Source organism: Dendroctonus ponderosae, unplaced genomic scaffold (genome assembly GCF_020466585.1).
Source record: "Dendroctonus ponderosae isolate FM_Combo_2020 unplaced genomic scaffold, Dpon_F_20191213v2 Dpon_F_20191213_1, whole genome shotgun sequence".
Classification (NCBI taxonomy): Eukaryota; Metazoa; Arthropoda; class Insecta; order Coleoptera; family Curculionidae; genus Dendroctonus; species Dendroctonus ponderosae.
In genome coordinates this window covers 27,146,682-27,165,635 of record NW_026017110.1, presented here as the reverse complement: position 1 = coordinate 27,165,635, position 18,954 = coordinate 27,146,682, and the positions used below count along the sequence as shown (strand labels likewise).

General features: G+C 35.4%; 1 protein-coding gene and 2 long non-coding RNA genes across 7 annotated transcripts; 2 read left to right on the top strand and 1 right to left on the bottom strand.

Moving 5' to 3' along the window:
• LOC109532845 (WD repeat and FYVE domain-containing protein 3) lies at positions 1-18,232 on the bottom strand (the record flags this gene model as incomplete). 4 transcript variants are annotated; one of them, XM_019897909.2, is given in 30 exon segments in its annotated part: positions 1-122; positions 180-409; positions 470-684; positions 1,802-1,995; positions 2,199-2,361; positions 2,964-3,162; positions 3,251-3,440; positions 3,491-3,669; positions 3,725-4,178; positions 4,626-4,808; positions 4,965-5,137; positions 5,242-5,470; positions 6,338-6,623; positions 6,689-6,808; positions 6,893-7,100; positions 7,160-7,482; positions 9,015-9,233; positions 9,321-9,592; positions 9,678-9,919; positions 9,985-10,119; positions 10,180-10,336; positions 10,401-10,720; positions 10,845-11,028; positions 11,141-11,941; positions 12,215-12,401; positions 12,467-12,659; positions 12,942-13,100; positions 13,609-13,854; positions 13,910-14,139; positions 17,993-18,232. In XM_019897909.2, coding segments are annotated over 29 exon segments (6,790 nt in total), but the record flags the coding sequence as incomplete, so codon positions are not given.
• Positions 16,544-17,376, top strand: LOC125503126. Its single transcript, XR_007280700.1, has 2 exons — positions 16,544-16,864; positions 16,924-17,376. It is a non-coding gene; the product is annotated as an uncharacterized LOC125503126 (long non-coding RNA).
• Positions 18,233-18,325: 93 nt separating the features above from the next.
• On the top strand, positions 18,326-18,863 carry LOC125503118. Of its 2 annotated transcripts, none has more exons than XR_007280696.1 (2): positions 18,326-18,427; positions 18,621-18,863. It is a non-coding gene; the product is annotated as an uncharacterized LOC125503118 (long non-coding RNA). The 2 variants fall into 2 exon arrangements; XR_007280695.1 differs by lacking the exon at positions 18,326-18,427 and adding an exon at positions 18,434-18,555.
• The last annotated feature ends 91 nt before the right edge of the window (positions 18,864-18,954 follow it).

Here is an 18,954-nt window from a genome sequence, read left to right as displayed (position 1 = left end):
TGTGTGGTCCTTCGGTCATATCAAGCATCCATTTATCTAAATGGCAAGACTCAACTGGGCCCCATAAACCTCGTTCCCTCGTCAATTCAGTTTCGGTTTGAAGCCATTCTTGATGCATGTACCTAAAGTGAATATTTCAAGTTATAGCAAATAGAAAAATCGCCCCCTATTAAAGTCACCTTTGCGTATGCTGAGTAGTATTTTGATGCTGCTGTCGCCGCATTTCAACTAAATCAGATATAATCCCGACATGACTTATCACCCAATTGAGCGCTTGCTTCCGGCTAATATTGACTCTAATTCTGGTCATTTCATCTTTTCTTACTTTTGTTCGACTAGCCAAGCGTGTTAAACCACCAGTTACCTTGTGAATCTTTGACTGAAGTTGATTGTGCAGTTCCCAAGGAACCTACAAATAAAAGGCATCTTACGGTAAAAGAACCACAGAAACTGCATAAAAAACGCAAACCTTATAAGCGGCTTTTCTTTCACTCTCAATATAGTTGAGCCATAATTTTACAGCAGCGTCATAAATTTGTTCTCTAACACCCACTAAATCTGGCGCCTTGGCATTTAAATTGGGTGAAGCTAATGTGACTTTGAATACTTCTTCAATAGCAGGCTTTTTACATACATATAGTTCTTCCCAAACTCTTATGGCAGCAGTAGCCATGAGATTTCGACCTAAAATGTTTTAATCTATTTTGGCAATTTGATGAACGACGAATAGTTTTCTAATATTATGCTCGAAAAAGTGATAGTTTCTTGACCGATAAACGCATAATTGACTAGATTTTTTAGATACCGAACTTTCGGCGATTCATTTTTCCACGTTCTTCATGGAGCTAATTGTTTCCCTTTTTGGCCGCCGCGCTACACTGCTATTTTAAATAATTTTATTCTATTCAGTTATTCAATTCAATTTGTTTTTATAAATCAAAGAGCTTTATTTCGTTTATTTTCGTTTCTTTTGTTGGTTTTATTTATTTATTTAAAATTTAAGGTTTTACTCTCGGTTAATTAAAAACCATATTCTTTTAGATTCCCAGCGTGCTTATTCCTTGTCCTACGCCTCTACTTTGTTGCCGATGAAGACAACATTCGCCCAAAGAGGTACAAGGCTCTGAGCTTACGAAGCAACCCCTTTTCATGCTTAGATTCGTGATAACCAACTTTGAAATTAACTATTTAATAGCGCTGGTCAAGGGAATCCCCTATCGTCTCTCCTAATTTCAGGAATATTGTGGAATTATGACAACATGGGATTAAGAACTTCAAGTGCAAGAAAGTAAAGGAGCTGGGGCTTAGGACTCCCCTTGGCCGAATTATTTTTACAACATAAGACAAAAATTTCAAAGTAAAAAATGGAGCAGGATTAGAGATCTTCTTTAAACAATAATTTTGGTGAGGATTATAACCGCACCAGGGGCAACAAATTCAATACCCAGAGTGCCTCTCTCATGAACTCAGAACTTTTTTCTTTAACAAATTCGATAGCCGGCAGGTGCGCACGCCAACGGCAAAATTTAACAAAATTATTTTATTGCAAAACATGCGTTTCCCTAGCTATTGATTACTGGAAAATTTCGTTGAAATATGGATATGAGTTTAGGAGAAATTTATAATTTTTCATTTTTAAATTGAAGTTCAACGCCCTGTAAGTCGGTAACGAAGCATTTTTGAGCTATCTTTTATATAGCAAACTAGAGTTATTTTCGGACGTAGAATATGTGGTTAAAATAATGCCCCTTCCGCATGGAACAGCTTGTATACATGGCTCTGGACATATATTATTACTTACCTTGATGGGCATTTAATAGTTCATCTCGCGACTCTAAATCTTGACCTGGATTAACGTGCCACGTTGTTCGTGGAATGGAGTTGGCATTATTCGTTTCCAAAGTAATTCGCATATCGGCAGTCAGTTGCAAAAGGCAATAAGTAAGACATCCAATAAAGTCTAGTTCGTGATTTCCAGCACCAAAGACGATTAATCTATAACAATAAAACATTAGAAATTTGTATTGTTAGAACAAGTGATTCCGAGCTAGATTTAGTAAATTGTTCCTTACATAAGATATTTTATTTTCAAATCGTAGATTAAACGTAAAACCAAATTTTTGACAAGAACTAAAGATACTCTATAACGCGTAAATATTTAGGATGTTAAAAAGTACGCATTTCTCCCTAAATATTACCTGTTGGTTGTCAACTTATGTAATGCCTCTAAAACAGACATTTGATCGGCAATAGAGTCGGTATTTCGGGATAATAGAAACAAAATGCTTCTATTTAAACAATGGTACAGGCCTTCTAAGGACAAATTTCCAGTTCTTCTTTTCGCTTGCCCAATTAATTTCACTAAAATACAAAAACGACATAAAAGTATTTCTTCTAGTTTCTAAGTTTAACATTCTACAATTGAGAAACCATGGCCAAACTTATCAAATCGCAACATATTAACACTACGCTTCTGCTTTAATAGTGTTAACTTTATGCTGCAAAAAACTCGTGTTTATCAACTACACTCAAAGCCCGCTCAAACCTTTAAGCGGGCATTTTTCTTGGAAATGAATTTCGTCCAGAGAAGAGAAATTAAGAAAATCTTATAAACGGACACTAAGCGCTAATACGCGCCGACGAATAAAACCGTTATCGAAAATAAGCCAGTTTCATTCCGGGAATTCTTTCACATATTTCGCAATTCCCCGTTTTGGATGTTTTGGAAGGAGGTTATCAACGCGGACTTTTATTTAGTGCTTTACCGGACAAGACTTTAAGAAGCGTAGATGACCTAAGAGATTAATTAAATTGAAAGATAATTTTAATTAAATACATATTTCTATTACGCGGACACCTCCCAAATCCGGACATTTTTTGTGGAACCGTAATTGTCCGCTAATCGGTGCTTTCACTGTAATTTCACTACCGATTATTTTTTATAAAAACAAATCATTTCTTACCTATAAAATCGAAAACCTCATGAGGATCCCTATTCAACGCCCCTTGCCATAGCTTATCCAATATACGCGCTGCTAAATATATAACATTAGGCGCAACATGTTGAATGTGTGCACTAGCCAATGGCACTATTGGAATGGCCGCCTGGTCACCAACAAGCATATCTGCAGCTAGAAGATGCTCCATAAGTGTTAGCAACACCTATAATAAAACCGCATTTTTATGTCGTATAATATTGAAAAAAATCTGCATAATTAACAAATTTTAGTTTTATTTATTAACTGCTTACTTCCGTCTGATAGGCGACTTGTTGGGAATTACTCGAATCAATTGGATAGGCATCAAGAGCCAAATCGATAACTGGAGACGCCTTGCCAGTACTGGATAGACTTAAAGAGTCGACCACAATAACCCTAATAAAATCTATCACAAACTGGCGCGCTGGATGATTGGTTAACGGCTCATCTTCTGACGGTGATCTAAAAATATTGCAATTAAAAACTGAAATAATCATGTGAATTTTAATTACCGAGGAACAATCATCATTCCACCCTCTTCAGCGGGAGTGGAAGCCCCACTACTTTCAGCACTATCTTCAGACGATCGAGCGGGCAACGGAAATAGAGTGCTAGCTAAAGCACTGAGTACTTCAGACGACATGAAAATGGGCATAAATTCCGGCATATTGTGATATAATTGGAACAAAACCTGTTCAAAAACACAAATTCGTTCTCTTCCCCAATACAAATTTGCCACCACTCACCTGCACAATTGAAGTGGTGTGATCTTGAAGCCACTCTGGCAAAGTAGCTTGATCTGAATGAAGAAGTGCCCTCATCATTCCCAGAAGAACAACAACAGCGTCTGAACTAAGCGTTATTCTGGGAACCACGCTGTTGATGGGTTGGTTATTCACAGAACTTCCCCACAAGAATCCCCATACCGTGTCCAAGTCAAACTTAGTATCTGCAGGTAATAATTTAGCGGGCTGGCCCATCATTAAGGCCGTTAAAAGAAAGTAAACTTCTGGAATATCTAGGTGAGATGGCAACAACCAATACAAGTACTGAAAGCCCGGAATATGGAGGGCTTCAGACTTGTATTCACCAGTTGATAGAGGTGAATGTGGCGGACATCCTAGAACAACAGCCATTTTATTGTGCGCTACTTGTTCAGCGTAACGTAACCATCCACCATTGCTGGTCCCGTCTCGGAATCTAAAATGCAACATGTCTAAATCAAGACAAGTTGTAACTGTGACAAAAATTTCATGATTTTTAAAAAAAATTAAATACAAAAAATAGATATTGCGCGATTTTGACGGGTAATTTGAGGGTTTGTAAAAAGTGTTAAGTACAGAAATTTTAGATTTCGTTATTATCTACACCTCTGCCATGTTTTCCACTAGGATGCCACGTTTCGCTGCGAATCGAAAAAAAAAACCAGTTTTCAACTCCTAAAGTGCATCCCCATTTCACCCTTTCCAGTGTTTTGGTGTTTAAATTTTTTTTTAAGTTGGGACCTCAGCAACATTTTGCACCTGGTCCTTGCCTTTTTTATTAAAGTAATGTATTTTACCATATGAAAATTCGTGTCGGTACTAGCCTAACAACATACTTAAATCTTCTGTGTCAATACAGCATTTTTTATCTCATTTAACTCACTTGCAAATCAAAAATGGACTTGAACATGCCGCTACCAAAATTCGAAAAGCCCATAGACAACTAGTCGAATGGATTTCTGGCTGCATGAATGATATAAGCCAATCGAATCCCAAGACTTTTGTTATTTCTTCACCCACTTGGTTGCGACTTGAAAACACCAGCGAATGAAGAACATTGAGGCACCTGGATGGAAGAAAAGTATGTTATAACTATTAATTAATTATTAATAATTACTAATAAAAAGTAATTATTATTAATTATTAATAATTAATAATAATTACTTTTTAACCAACTTTTTAAGTCAATATTTTCCGGATCTTTTGGTCAAATATTAGGTACCTATTTCTCAACAAAATGTTTTCACACTCCGGTTCTCCTTCTTTAAGAGATATGTTTTTTTCATTTTGAGCAGCAATGCGGGGTAATGTTGAACTGATAAATTGGCCAAACAGCAAAAGGTCGTTGGGTCTAGGCTGACTTCCCAAAAGAGTGCTTAGAAGCGAAAACAGAACCTGAAAATTAAAATCAAATCTTCACACCTCACAATACTACATAGGAATAAAAAAAGAAATTATATTGCTAATCTTCAGATCCTAATATCATTGTGTAAATCTACCTGTCTCGTAGCAGCATGTTTAACATCCGGAGTGATATGCAACAATTTTTCCACCAAACCCAAATCCCGCATGACCCAAGTGTTATATTTCTTTTCATTAGATTCATACACTAACTCATACAAATGTTCCAAATGGGACCTTAAGAGTTCGCCAGGAGCTTCATGCCATACTTCTAGATCGCAAAGTAAGTCTTGAAAGGCGGTTTTATTTGGAATGGCTGATGATTCTCTGAAACATAACACTAGTGCTTCATTCCAAAGATTTAAATAATAAGATGTTTCCTAAAACATAGTTGTGCCATTTTTGAGTTTTTACAGAGTGGACCTGTTTTGGCATAAAAAAAAAACAGTGTTACGAATGAGCTGATCTTGAACAATTCCTACACATGTATTCAACTGAACCAACTCGCCAGACAATAAAAAGACTTAAAATAGAATTTGGTTTAAAATAAGCCTAGAATAAGAGAATTTTTTACTATAGATTTAAAATAAGATATTTTTTTAATCGATTGAGCATATAATGTTATTAATTCCGTTAAGATAAACATCGTTAATTAAAAGAGACGAAATTTCAATAAAAAAAATTAAAGTCGCCGAAAGACTTGATTGATTCACGAAACGAATATATGCGTTTTCAAGGTATAGAAAAACGCTTGGTGATTTCGAAGCTTCTAACGATTCAAATTTGCACCATTTCCTTTCGCTTAGGAAATATGCCTGTTTTAAGTAGGTTGATTTTTTAATCGAATATATGAGTTTTCTAGGGATAAAAAAAACTAAATGATTTTAATGCTTCGAAAGCTTCATTTTTGCACGATCTGGGAGGTCTAAGATAATTTGCAGACTTTCATTTCCTTCCGTATAGTGAATATGCCGGCATTTTCTAAAAGTAGAAAGGTTTAGAGTTTTATAAAAACTTAGTCCACGTAAATTGATTTCAATCGCAATAGATTTTAACCCATACCTAATTTAATAATGTTTACAAAAGGTAATATTTATGTATAACAAGATCAACCCATTTATAAAATACATAAATTTTTTGTACAGGTTCAGTCACAGACAACCTTGTCTACCCTGCATACTATATTTAACTTACCGTCCGCTGTCCACTGTTCCTACCAAGCCAAAGGCTAAATGTAGAATATGTGAATTGAGCAAATGTCTTTTCCGTCGAAACAACATAGCCAAAGTCTGATAGCTCCGCCGTCTGTCCATTTCGGCTTGTGATACTTTATTACTTCTTACTACACAAACCAGAGCTTTAACGCCGGCATAGAGGCTTTCCTGATCTTGGGCCATTGCTATTAAGCCCAGTAGAACTGAACAACCGCCTATCGTATCAATCGTAGTCGCCACAGGTCTTGGGCAAAACACGCGAACTCCTACAATGCAAAAAACCCAACAATGAATAATAAAATTTAATCAAAAAATCCAAAAAGGTAAATACCTAAGTATCCTATTACAATTCCGCCTAAGGTTCTGGCAGATCCAGCCAAATGACCTGCCGAATTATGTAGTACCCTTATAGGGGTGGCACTTTCGCGACTAGACATGCCCAGTTGCTTCGCTACAAAAATTCAAGGGGTTGAAAATTCCAATATCTAAACATTCTAAAAGTAAATTTTATAAGGAAAGTGATGCTGGTACTTACCAATAGACTTGTTGTCTGATCTACTGTAAACTTTACGGATATTGTTCAACGTTTGCCAAGACACAGCTTTGGCGTTCAGGCCAAACACAACTTTTTCTTCGGTTACAAGCGGAACTGTGTCAGCTGCTAATAAATTCGGTGCTAAGAATGAACCCATATAGTGAGGTCCCAATTGGTACATTTGGGAAACTGTTGCGGGAGGCAACACCTATTGTTTAATAAAATTAATTTATTACACATTGCAATTAGAGACTGATATTGGCAAACCTCTTCAAATAAATGGCAAGACCCCTGCTTCCAGCACAACTTCGAAAATCGACGCCAAGCGGGTGGAGTGCCAATATACCCATACACGGAAGTGGCAGTATTCATGTTAACAGCGGGCCCGCCAGGACTTTGAGAAATGTAATGCATTTTCTGTGAGTGGACTTGCTGACCATCAATGTACAAGGAAAATGACGAATTTTTCAGTACAGCTCGGTTCAATACAACTACTATGTGATGCCATTGGGCTTCTTTTAGCAGATCCGGGTACCAAACTCGGGCTCCATATTCCCCTGAACCATCCGGCTCCCAATCTCCTATAAGGTCTAACAATTAATATGTGCATGGAATAATAATGAAATTGTTAATGGAGTAAAAGATTGATTAGAGCCTCGCTTTTGATTTGATTGCCTTTGAGTGGATGGTAATTTCGGGGATTCTCTCCCGGAAGGAGCTTATTACTGGAGCCCAGATTTTAAACAAAGTTACACCCCAGGTGGGACCACCCTTTTTATTTACATTTTACTATGCTATTGGTATTTTTATATAATCTCATAGTATGAGATTTGGTATTTTAAATTTTTCAGATGGTCTAAATAATGGACCACCGCACCCTTGAGATAAGAGTTAAGTTGGTTTGTAGAGGAACATTTTCCAACAAATCTAGAAGTACATTTTGACGGAAGTCCAAATAAACTGTTCCGGTTTAACGATCCATCAAAGAAATTAGGTGATCCCGCACTCCCGGCTCATACGTTTAAATAAAACCGGCGCTGAGGATGTCTTTCTGTGATGGCTTGGGGATTATCATAAGTCCATTGACGACTATTGCAAAACTTTATAATCCCGTCTCGGGTAAATCTTGCTTATCCGTAAATGCTATCATTTTGATAAGCTCATTATTATCTTCATGTTTTTCTAAAACAAGAATGCACATAAATACTCGTAATTGAGCATCACCCTCATATAGCGACTGAACTTTTTAAATAAAAGAGGTACAGGTGCTGTTAGTGAAGAATATTTCCCAACTGTACAAGAAGCGGTGCCTTCTTGAAATGCTATTTTCCCTCTATTCGCGACTGAATTTTCTAATACTTCTTCAAAAATCCTTTCTTCTCTATCACCAGTCCTAACTTGCCTTGGTCTTACTTAATCACCATTATTATTTTTAAAGGAATCTACCCCCATAACCGCCTTTTCAGCAACTTTCACTGGCGTTAAAGGTTTGTACACGTGGAACACGCCGCAACATGACGATACACGTTTATCCTTTTCCGCATTTCCATTTGCTTTCCCAGAACACAAATGCATATCACGCTACTCAACATTTGAATATTCTCGTTCCATTAGTGGTTTAGAGCAAAAAGTATACATTTAACAGTAATACAATAACTACTATGAATTGTCAAATTTGGTGTATTTTAATACCAGATGGTTTGATTTGCAGCGATTCGTATTAGTGAAGCAGATTTTTTGTCTAGTATTTTCTAATCTTTAAATTCGCATATTACGAGTACTTGCTGTGATATTTGGCCTGCAAAAAAGATATGCGGAAAATTAAATTTGAATTTCAGGTAAAGTGCAATCTAGTAGCGAAGTGGCGAAACATTTTTTTATCAGAAAGTTAGAGAATACTAGACTTTGTTCCAATTATCAGTTTGATTCGCGAATAAATGTTCAGAATACGTCAAAAATAAAAAGAAACAAAACGTTTCATGAGCTGTAACTCGAAAAATATTCAGAATTCCAATTTTTGTTACATGACGTTACTACCATTATTTTAGCTTGTAGAATTACCCTTAAAAATTTCGTAACGCATTTTCCGAATACCCTGTATATGAAAAATTAAAGGACTTACTGTTTGGTACACGCGTTTCCCTTGTAGACACAATAATTGCCTTATCTCGAGTAGAAAGAACTAGAGACAAGCAAACCACATCGTCTTTGCCACCATTGTAGTTCCGCACCAAAGTGAGCAAATGAACTGAGTGCGGATCGGTTCTTGGATCTGAGAATTTGTCAACACAAATCCATGTAGAATAACTCAGACCCGTTTGGGGGGGAAACAAACGGTCTCCTGGAATCAAGTACCAATTTTCTTTAATACCATCACACTTTATAATGAATAGTAACTTTCAAAATGTAGACGCTTCAAGTAACTAACCTGATCCAATACCTCCCAAAACACAGCTTTCTACACCGGAAACCACACTAGCGGCTGGTAGAGATTGCGGAGCAATACTCGGTAAAAACAAGCAGCCAAATCCCTCAGCAGACATATCAAATTCGATAAAAGGAGGCGAAGTATATGATGCTTGAGCGCGGAAATCTTTGGGAGTGGTCATAGATACAATTGTCTTGATGCGGGTTAAAGGAACTGGTCCGCCTCCTTGTTCTGTAGAACCCAAGGGCAAGCAGCATAGGGGATTTCCAAATCTGCAAAAACGATGCAGAAGTAAAATACATATATGAAATTTGTTCCGGCAATGATCTAAAACAATAATAAGATCGTAATAAATACCGCAGAAATGTTCTCAAGTCAATAGATTCCAGTGCTTGCGCAGCCAGCCTTTCCAACATGTACTGCATATGTCCGTGTAGTGGGTGGGACTCGTTTTGTAACGCCGCAAAACCTATTTCCAAAATATAATTGACAAAACCTTTATCGCACATAACTTGCTGATTTCTTTCACTCCTTACTAAAGACTTTATCACTTCGGCTAGATAAAGCTGCAGACTTAAATGCGTCTCAAAGTCTTTATCCTGCAATTGAAACACATTGCCAATCTGAATCAACAAAGTATTATTTAACGCCATAAGAATCCTACCTGTATACAGGGCAATAGCTGGTACATGCATATAACTACCCCGGGATGAACTATAATCGGTTCAGGGGATGGAGGATTAAAATTTAAACTGTTAACGCTTGTTCGCTTGTTTTTGACTGCTCCATCAGAATCACCCTAAAGGCAATTCAAGAAAATAACATTCACATCAAGGAGCGCATTAAATTAACTTTTTACCTGTGTTAAGCTCTGTTCACGAGACAAGGGAGGCGATTTAATTGCATACATGGCAGTATTCATATTAGCTCTATCATAAAGATCTAAAGCCAAGTCGTACATTAATCGATATACGATAGTAGTGTAGGCCAAAGGAGCTGAAATCCCATCTGGAATGCTGCAAAAAGTACATACATATTTTAAATTTCCAATGCTTCGCTAAATTTACGAAACCAACTTACCTAACATTGACCACTGGACCAACAAATAAATTGTGAAACACATCATGATGATCATTGGTTGAGGGTTCGAAATCATTTTCGCTTATTTTCTCGACTTTTTCGGACGAAAAACACCCCAATAATTTTAAGGTGTCACATAAACTGGTTCGGCACACTTCATAGTAGAAAAATTTGGCATTTGCCGGTTCGAATCTCATCGCAATGCATATGGTTTGGAAAACAAGAGCAAGCAATTGCAGTACTTGAGCATCTGTTTCAGGTTTGCTTAGCCGGCCTTCTAAAGCAACTAATACGCTGGTTACATATATAAAACCATTTGCCTAAAATTAATTCTGGTTCAAAAATCGTGAAAAACTATTAATAATAATCCCAAACATCAATAATATTACAAACCCAAACACTGACTTTATTTTACAATTCTGCGCGTTAACGTTTTGAACTTACCTTTCTGAAGACTGTGCGGGTTCGGTGCGACTCTTTTAAACATATCTTCAGTGCTTCCAGAATATCAATTTTTAAACTTAGGTCCGTTCGAGTGGCAGATTGTAACGTGTTTAATAAGTGGCCCATATCGTCATCTCCTCCACTTGTAAGTACTAATTCTTTGATAATACCTAGTGCGGAGTACCTGAACCATTTCCCAAGATACATTTTAGTATAACAATGCGCACATTAATTAGTCAAACGTATACAAATGTATCAAGTTATTTAAAAAAGTATAAATTTGGTAAATTCGTTACCTGCAATCCAGATACTGAACAAGTCCATGTACACACTTCGCACCTCCACATTCCCTTAGCACAGTTGCGTTGGATATATTTCCAGATAACAGAAGAATAATGGCTTCTATTATCATACCGCCTAACTTCTCCTGTCCTGGAGGCATAACATAGTCTTTTCCCTTATTTGTGCCAATTTTTTTGTTCTCCAGAAAACTCGCGTATCTGCTGAGCAGGGTTACAATAACTTCCAGCAAACCAACTTCGCGATAAACATCCTTGAAAATCACATTGTGCTTCAAGATATTAAGCAACGTTTTCATGCATAATATGCTGCATTCTGCATGATTAAGACTATGCGACTTTAGAAAAATTGACATTGATATTAATTCCTTGCATGGAACGAAATTGAGAGTGAACACCAGGAATTCAATCAGCTCAAACATTTTCTTCTGCACTTCTGCCGGTTTGTGATGGATTTTTTCGGAAAATTGACTTAGAGTGTTCTCGTTTTCCAGGATAAAATAGTTTGCATTGTCGGAATGATATATGCTTGAAATGGCGTCCAGAATCGTGCCGCATACTAGCGTCGAATTGGATTTTAGAAACGTATTTTGCAAAACGTGGAATGCTTGGATATTTCTAACACTGGCACCTCTGCCAGATGGCTGTGGCAAGATGAAGCCAGGCATTAAAAATAATGATCCTGTCGAGGCTTGCGAAGGTTTCAGTTCGATATAACCACACATACACAAGGAAGTGATCATTAGGACTGAATTTCGAATCGCTTCTTGTGCTTCAGCGGACTTTTCATGTTCTAATCTAAAAATAAGATATTAGTTACATACGTTTTGATGCTCCCGTTTAAATTCTTTTGGGAACAATCAACAGGATTTTGTAAAATATCCAGTTGTTAAAGGAAATTTGGAGATCATAAATGCTAAAAAAGCTAAGTGCGGTCGTGATGACAATTTGTAAAGGTTTCCCTTCAGTAACTTCCTACATTGTTCCTATATTGTTATGATTTATAACAATTTTATTTTATTGTTATGGACCAGCTGAATAAAATTTACTTGCTTTAAATCACACACGTACTTCAATAAGAACTCGGATAAGAACGCATAGCCTTGAGCTTGTCGAAAATCATCTAACAACGTCGAAGATACATCGCTTGAATCCTTCAGGAAACAGAATACTGTTACAAACATTTCTACTAATTCCAAAGGTGCTAATTCAGGTACTTTTTTCATATTGTCTATGCAGAGCGCCACACAAGATTTGTCTACGGAATAAATACAAAGTGTTAAACAGTTCTTTAAATATGGGAAATTTTCAGCATGAACTCACTGTGTATGTATCCAACTACTGGAGGAGTTAGACCATGTCTGGATAAAGTCATTAGCACTTCAGCAGCACTCTTTCGCCACATTACGTTATATGACGGACACACGGACGTAATGGCAGAAAATAATAAAGTTAAATCGTCCTTTTTAGCCAGCTCTTCTGCAGGTATTCTATGACTGCATAGCCGAACAAGCAGCTGAATAGAAAATAAATGGTTTATGAGGAAAAGATTGAAAAAGTAAATAGTTGTTTGTTTGTTAATATGAGAACAAGGGTTAATAAAACAATGTATGAAAATGTTCAAGGTTTTGTATTTTGAAAATTTTAAGTAAAACATCAGACGTTTTTTTCTCCTTAACAATAAAAGTAATTCTCAACAATTTTTTTTTGCACAATTTGCAAACTTTCTACTGAAAAACCCTCCACAAAGGTAATTTGGTCTTTTGTTACTTGAACTGATCTTAGATATAAATCTTACCTGAACAAATATTTTCTGAAGCAGAATCCTACGTTCCTGGCGTGTAAAATCACTATTAAAATCTTTGGTATTAGATTCCTTTTCGGGAATCAAGGGCAAGTCGAAAAAAATGTACAAGCATTTCACTAAAGTGGAAGGGACAGAAACTTCTGACATTACCTAAAAACCGATATGAGCCATATTAACAAATATTAAAAGAATCAACAATTTAAAAATGCAAAGGAGTTTTTGCATGCATAAGTTTTTGCGCACACATCTTAAGCAGACTTGCTTCTATACAGACAGTTTCATAAAACCCCTAATATACAAATCAACAGGAAAATAATCAAAACTGATACTACAAAATTGTATTGCAATTTCACAGGGAATTTAAAAAGAGCCCAAAAACTGTAAATAAAATCAAAGCCTAATTTCCTCCGTTCAGTGAGATTTTACATTCTCTGCAAATAAAACACTATTAAATAAATACAAATTGTATTTTATTGTTTGCATTCAATGAACAAACTTGGTCATACTACAGTCACTCAGGCTTTTAAGTAATAATATTGAATAGTCCAAGGATTAGAAAATAACACTCGACTTTTATTTAATCAAGGAAAAAAATTAATTTACTTGGGAACACAGTCAATACCAAATTACCGATGCCGAAATTAAATTATCTTACTACCTGAATTAAGGTTATATTGCCGGCAGCCAAGAGATTCAAGGTGGACAAGAGCATCCAACCATTACTCGATTCTTCACAATTCTCTATTTCTAAAAATGTAGCAATCGCCGAACTAGCGGCCTCGGTACTTTGATTGGAAGCGCGCTTTCTGATTTCTGAGACCATTAAAAGGGATACCTGCTGGCAAAAGGCTAAAATGTCCCAGAATTTCTCATTCATGTCACACGACGGACTAGCTCCAAACACCTATAAAGCAACCTGGTTACATCCCGTAAAAATGGTCTGCAGACAGAAACTTTACTTTGCAAAACAATGGTAACATGTTGTATAACTTATCATCCTTCTCCTGATCGGACAGTGGCTGAGGAGGGTGCATATACTCCAAAAACAATTTCTTCAGGTGCATTAATCCCAGTTGAGTGTGGGATGATGAGGTATCTCCTGAATTTTCCGCAACAGAGGCATTTGCGGTGCCTCCCGCGCTCCTCAGCTTTCGCATTATATTCATCTTGCTGATTAATTATACCATTTCTAAAATTAGTTCAGATTTTACTAAAATGGTAATAATTACTAGTTATAAAGTAGTTTATTTGACTAATTTGTAAAACATAACAGTTTTCAAATGTTTTGCAATTATATAAATCGCACGAAAACTGCGCTTTACATAAATGACCTGAAATAGTTTCATAAATATATTTTAGAGCAAAAATTGATCAAAACGATACCGTCATTTGAATAGTAAAAGTCCAGATTTAATGCTAACAATGTATGAAATATTACACCATAATAAAATTGAAATGGTAATCTTGTTCACTTTGTCAGTTTCAAATTTTCCAAATTGGTGCTTTCAAATATTCCAAATATCTGCGCGTAAAATCGCCTACGCAGTTAAGTCATATAAACAAAGCCTTCCGCAGATTATCTTAGAAGCGTTACTTAATTGATATGATCTGATACAAGAATATTCAAAAACACAAAAAAGTCATGTCCGATCGAAATATATCGATCGCTTTATTTTTCTTAGACTGTGAATCAGCACAACAAACAAAATTTGGGCTTACAGGTATTAGCCAGTTAAGTTTAGTGTGTTTAGTGAGTGATACTCGATCTTTACCATAAAAATTAGTTAAAAGAACTGTGGAAACTGGAAAACTGTGGAAACAACGTTTCCCTGAGCAGGCTCGAATAAATCAAGCTCAATTTTTAAATCAAGAAACTCAGAAATTTTTATCACGCTTTTCATACATTACGCATGTTTTGCTCAGTTTTAATAAACAAAAGTAATGTGGGAAATAAAATCAAATCTTACGAAACAGGTACAAGGTAATTAGTAGTAAGTAAGTATTTATAAAGCTAAAATTCTAAAAAAGATTTTAGTGTCCACACCTTTTTACCCGAATTGTCAAATAAACAAACAACATCGGTTTATTTTAATTGTTTATGCAAACACTGCCGTACTAATAAGTTCCTGTGCGCAAGTGCTTTCAATAATCAGTTTTTCCAAAATGTTGAGAAAGTTAACCAGAACTTTCTACATTAGACGGCACATTTAAATATAACATTCACTAATTAGACAAAAAATAGAACATAATCATCAGGTCAGTACATAAGAAAGAATAAGTTTGCCTTCGTTGATAACTTACTTTCTTGAAGCAAACTGGTCAACGCAAAACTTAATAGCAAAATGTTTCCACGTGTTTAAATAAACAAATACAATGTAATTGCATGCCAAAACTTTGGCAAAAATACCCCGCAGGACAAAAGGAAACAATTACATCTGCTTAGGAATTTGCGCTAGAAAATTTATTTGTTTCTCGAAAACAATTACGTCACTAAAATTGGTTTTACTGAAATAAAAATGCAAATAAAAAAATTAAATAGGCAAGACTTTAATCTGCAGTATTAATTTCCATTCCATCAATGCTGCCTAATAATTTTCAGTTTTGTTTTTAGTTAACTTAAAGCAGAAAAAATTTAAAGACTTCAAATAAAATGTAAAAAGTAAAAGGATAAAAATTTGCATAATTTAACAATATATATTTAACTATCTCCTTTGAACTCCTAATTAGGTGGTAATAAAAAAACAACAAACAATAAATTAAACAATGTATTATTTGGGCGTTGGTGAAAGTCGAAGTTACTTTACAGCTGAGTTTATAAATTGATTTTAAGAAAATAGTTTCGTAAGTAGTAGTGCACGCTAGAGCATTTAGAGTAAGTAATTTTAGATTTATTTTCTTAAGCTACAGATTTGAAAAACGTTTAGTTCTCTTTCTGCAGGGTGATATTAGGCACGTATTCATTAAAAACTGAGGAAATTAATTTACTTTGTAATTAAATATTGTAAATTGAGAAACTCCAAAACTTATGTTATTTACGGATGGGATTAATTTTTGTAATAAAACCAAAGATACGACTTAATTCAAATTACATTTTTTTATTCAAAACATTGCGTTTTTATAAGTCAGGAGACATTTCGACTCCTAATTAAACAAGAAAAATCGTTTTAATCTTAAGCAAAATCATTGTTGATTTACTCTGTTATTAAAAAATTAATAACAGCGATTTTAACACGCTCTAGATCACAAAAAACAAATTGTTTTCGGGAAGCACGACTTACCAAGAACATAACTTTTTATATTCCGGAAAATACGAAAAAAGACTAACTTTTTACGAAGGATGTCGGACAAAAAGCGATGATATTTTGCCATATGATTGTCTCACAAGGCAATTTCAAATTGAGAGTAAAAATCATTACCAATTTATTTTTGTAGAAAAAGGGTCATTTTATCAGATTCTCGCATGTTCGAGTTCGAGCAATATGTCACTTTGTAGATAATCCCTTTGCTAACAACTTTTTTTATTGGTGCTTCTTGCGGAAATGCGGTTTTCTACCAATTTTCACTTATCTGTTATCTTTTCTATATCTTTCCCATAAGATAACAAAGAACGCCATGACATCTACTCTCTCCAAAAAATTTGAAAAATATGTATTTTGTTTGCGCTTGGTTTTTTTGAATTTGTTTACTTTGTAGATATTTGGGTTCGTTCGCTTATTTTTTTAGGTCTTTGTATTTGGTATGTAGTATGGCAAAAGTATATATAGCAAAAGTTGCATTTGTGTATGGCAAAAGTTGCATTTGTTAATAGCAAAAGTTGCCCTCCCAAGCAAAAGTCGCATTTGTTATGGGAAAAGTTGCCGTCCCTGGCAGAAGTTGCCCTCCCTTGCAAAAGTTGCACTGATTATGACGTATGGGTAAGATTGTAATAATTTTGTGGAAGTGTGTAATTTGTAAAAATTATATCTTTTTTTAGCATGGGTTCTTTTATTGAAAGTCATATTTCCTGTAACGTCTAGAGGTTGAAATTAATACCATTATACAGCTATATTATTGTATATTGGTATAGTTGCAAAGGTTGTTTTGATTTGAGTTGAATTTATTTCAGTTTTTTTATTTATTTGTAAGTAGTATGTGTTCAGGGTCTGGGGACCATTGGTCAGGATGGCCGAGTGTTGTCGATAATTGATTCGTGCTCTAAAAGCAAATCATTGGAGCGACCATAAACTCGAGAGAAACCCATAAATAAGGACACTGATTAGATGTGTCAGGTTATAGCGATAAGTGTGGAAATACCGAATAGGAACCCTTTTAGGCGGGGTTAGTCTGGTACATAGAACAAGGCTTAAGGTTTGGTAGATGACGAATTGGTAGACGGATGTTATGAGATCGATCATATCGTGTTTGGAATTAAAGTAATTCAAAGTGGTGTCGGTGTGCTTTTTTTTACATCTATGAGCGTTAACTTCAAATGCGGCCTGATAAACCATTACTTACTTATAATTTATTACATATACACATTGATAAAAAAAAAACTAGCAAAAACAGTTAGAGTAATTATACACTATATGAAAAATTGATTTGTAAGCCTCACTAAGTTAGTAGGAAAAAAGTTATTCAATATTAGAGTAAACAAATATTAGAGGCTTACGTCTTTGCTTAGATATAACAGAGATAGAATGGTATAATTACTGCAATATGGAATGTTTTTGGCTGTCATCGTTTATTTTAAATAAAAAAATAACATCATAAGCTATCTACAGCTGATACAGACATGCATGATATATTTTTGCACTGTTTATTGATATTTAGTAATATAATTTATATTGACCTAGTTACTGTATTAAACCACTAAGAAGAAAAAACCACACAAATTACACAAGTTAACGATATTAAGCACGAAAAACGCTACCGAAAAGCATCGTAATTTAGTTGCTAAACCAATACAAAGGCAAATATGGGGAAAACACTATTGATTGTCTATAATAGGTGAACCATTAAATGCGTATTATGTTGGAGTACCAATTTATACACAAAACGCATACCTGCCAGTCCTGTAAGATGATACTTTGTGTTATTCAACACCCAGGAAGGATGCACACACAGCTGACACCACATATTTTTATCAACAATATTAAATTTTAGTTTAATTTACATTGCGGATGACATTTTACCCAACCAAACCAAACATATATGACATTGCGTTGTTGCCGTAGCGGCCATTCGAATTTAAAAAATCAATAACATTAGTGGCGTATACAGCCGGGGATTTTCCGAAGAAAACCACTTGTGAAAAAAATAGCAATATAGTTTGACGTTTAGATGTACTATGTCATCCCCATGACAACTCAATGGGATAGCCTTGACCACAAAATGAGTTCGGTAAACAAATGCAAGAGGCGCGTTGTTGGCGGGAAGAAAAATGAAACTCGCCATGTGGCTTTCGTTAATCATCACTGTAATCAGCAGCACGTCTTTATGTATGATCAACAGTTGCTATATAACAAGAATTTTGCTGCATTGCATTTTACTGCTTGCAGAACACGTGTTGGACTCGATTTTGCTAGTGATCTTGTGATTGTTTCATAGTTTGTGGTTCATACTATAGGTTCAAGCTTTTTCTTAAGTTTAAGAAAACGCTGTTCTAAAGTATTAATTTAAAGTATTTAATAGGTTTACCGCTGCATGTGAGAAGCGAATTGCTTCATTCGATTGGAGTAACCAGCAGGAACAAAATGACCCCAAGGAAACAACTACTATTTCACAAGCTATGCAGCATGAGGAGGACATTGAAACGTTATGAGCATAATTTGAAGAGTTGCAGGAAAGACGCATTCGGGGTAAAGAATGTAAGTAATCTTTTAAACAATAAAACTTAGAATTGTTTAGAATATATATGATAGAAGACCGTGGGCGCATACATTTTTCCTATTGCAGCTACGTCAAAAAGGTTTAATGGAATTCTTAAACATTTCAATAATTTGTTGCCCTTTGCATGACGAATATA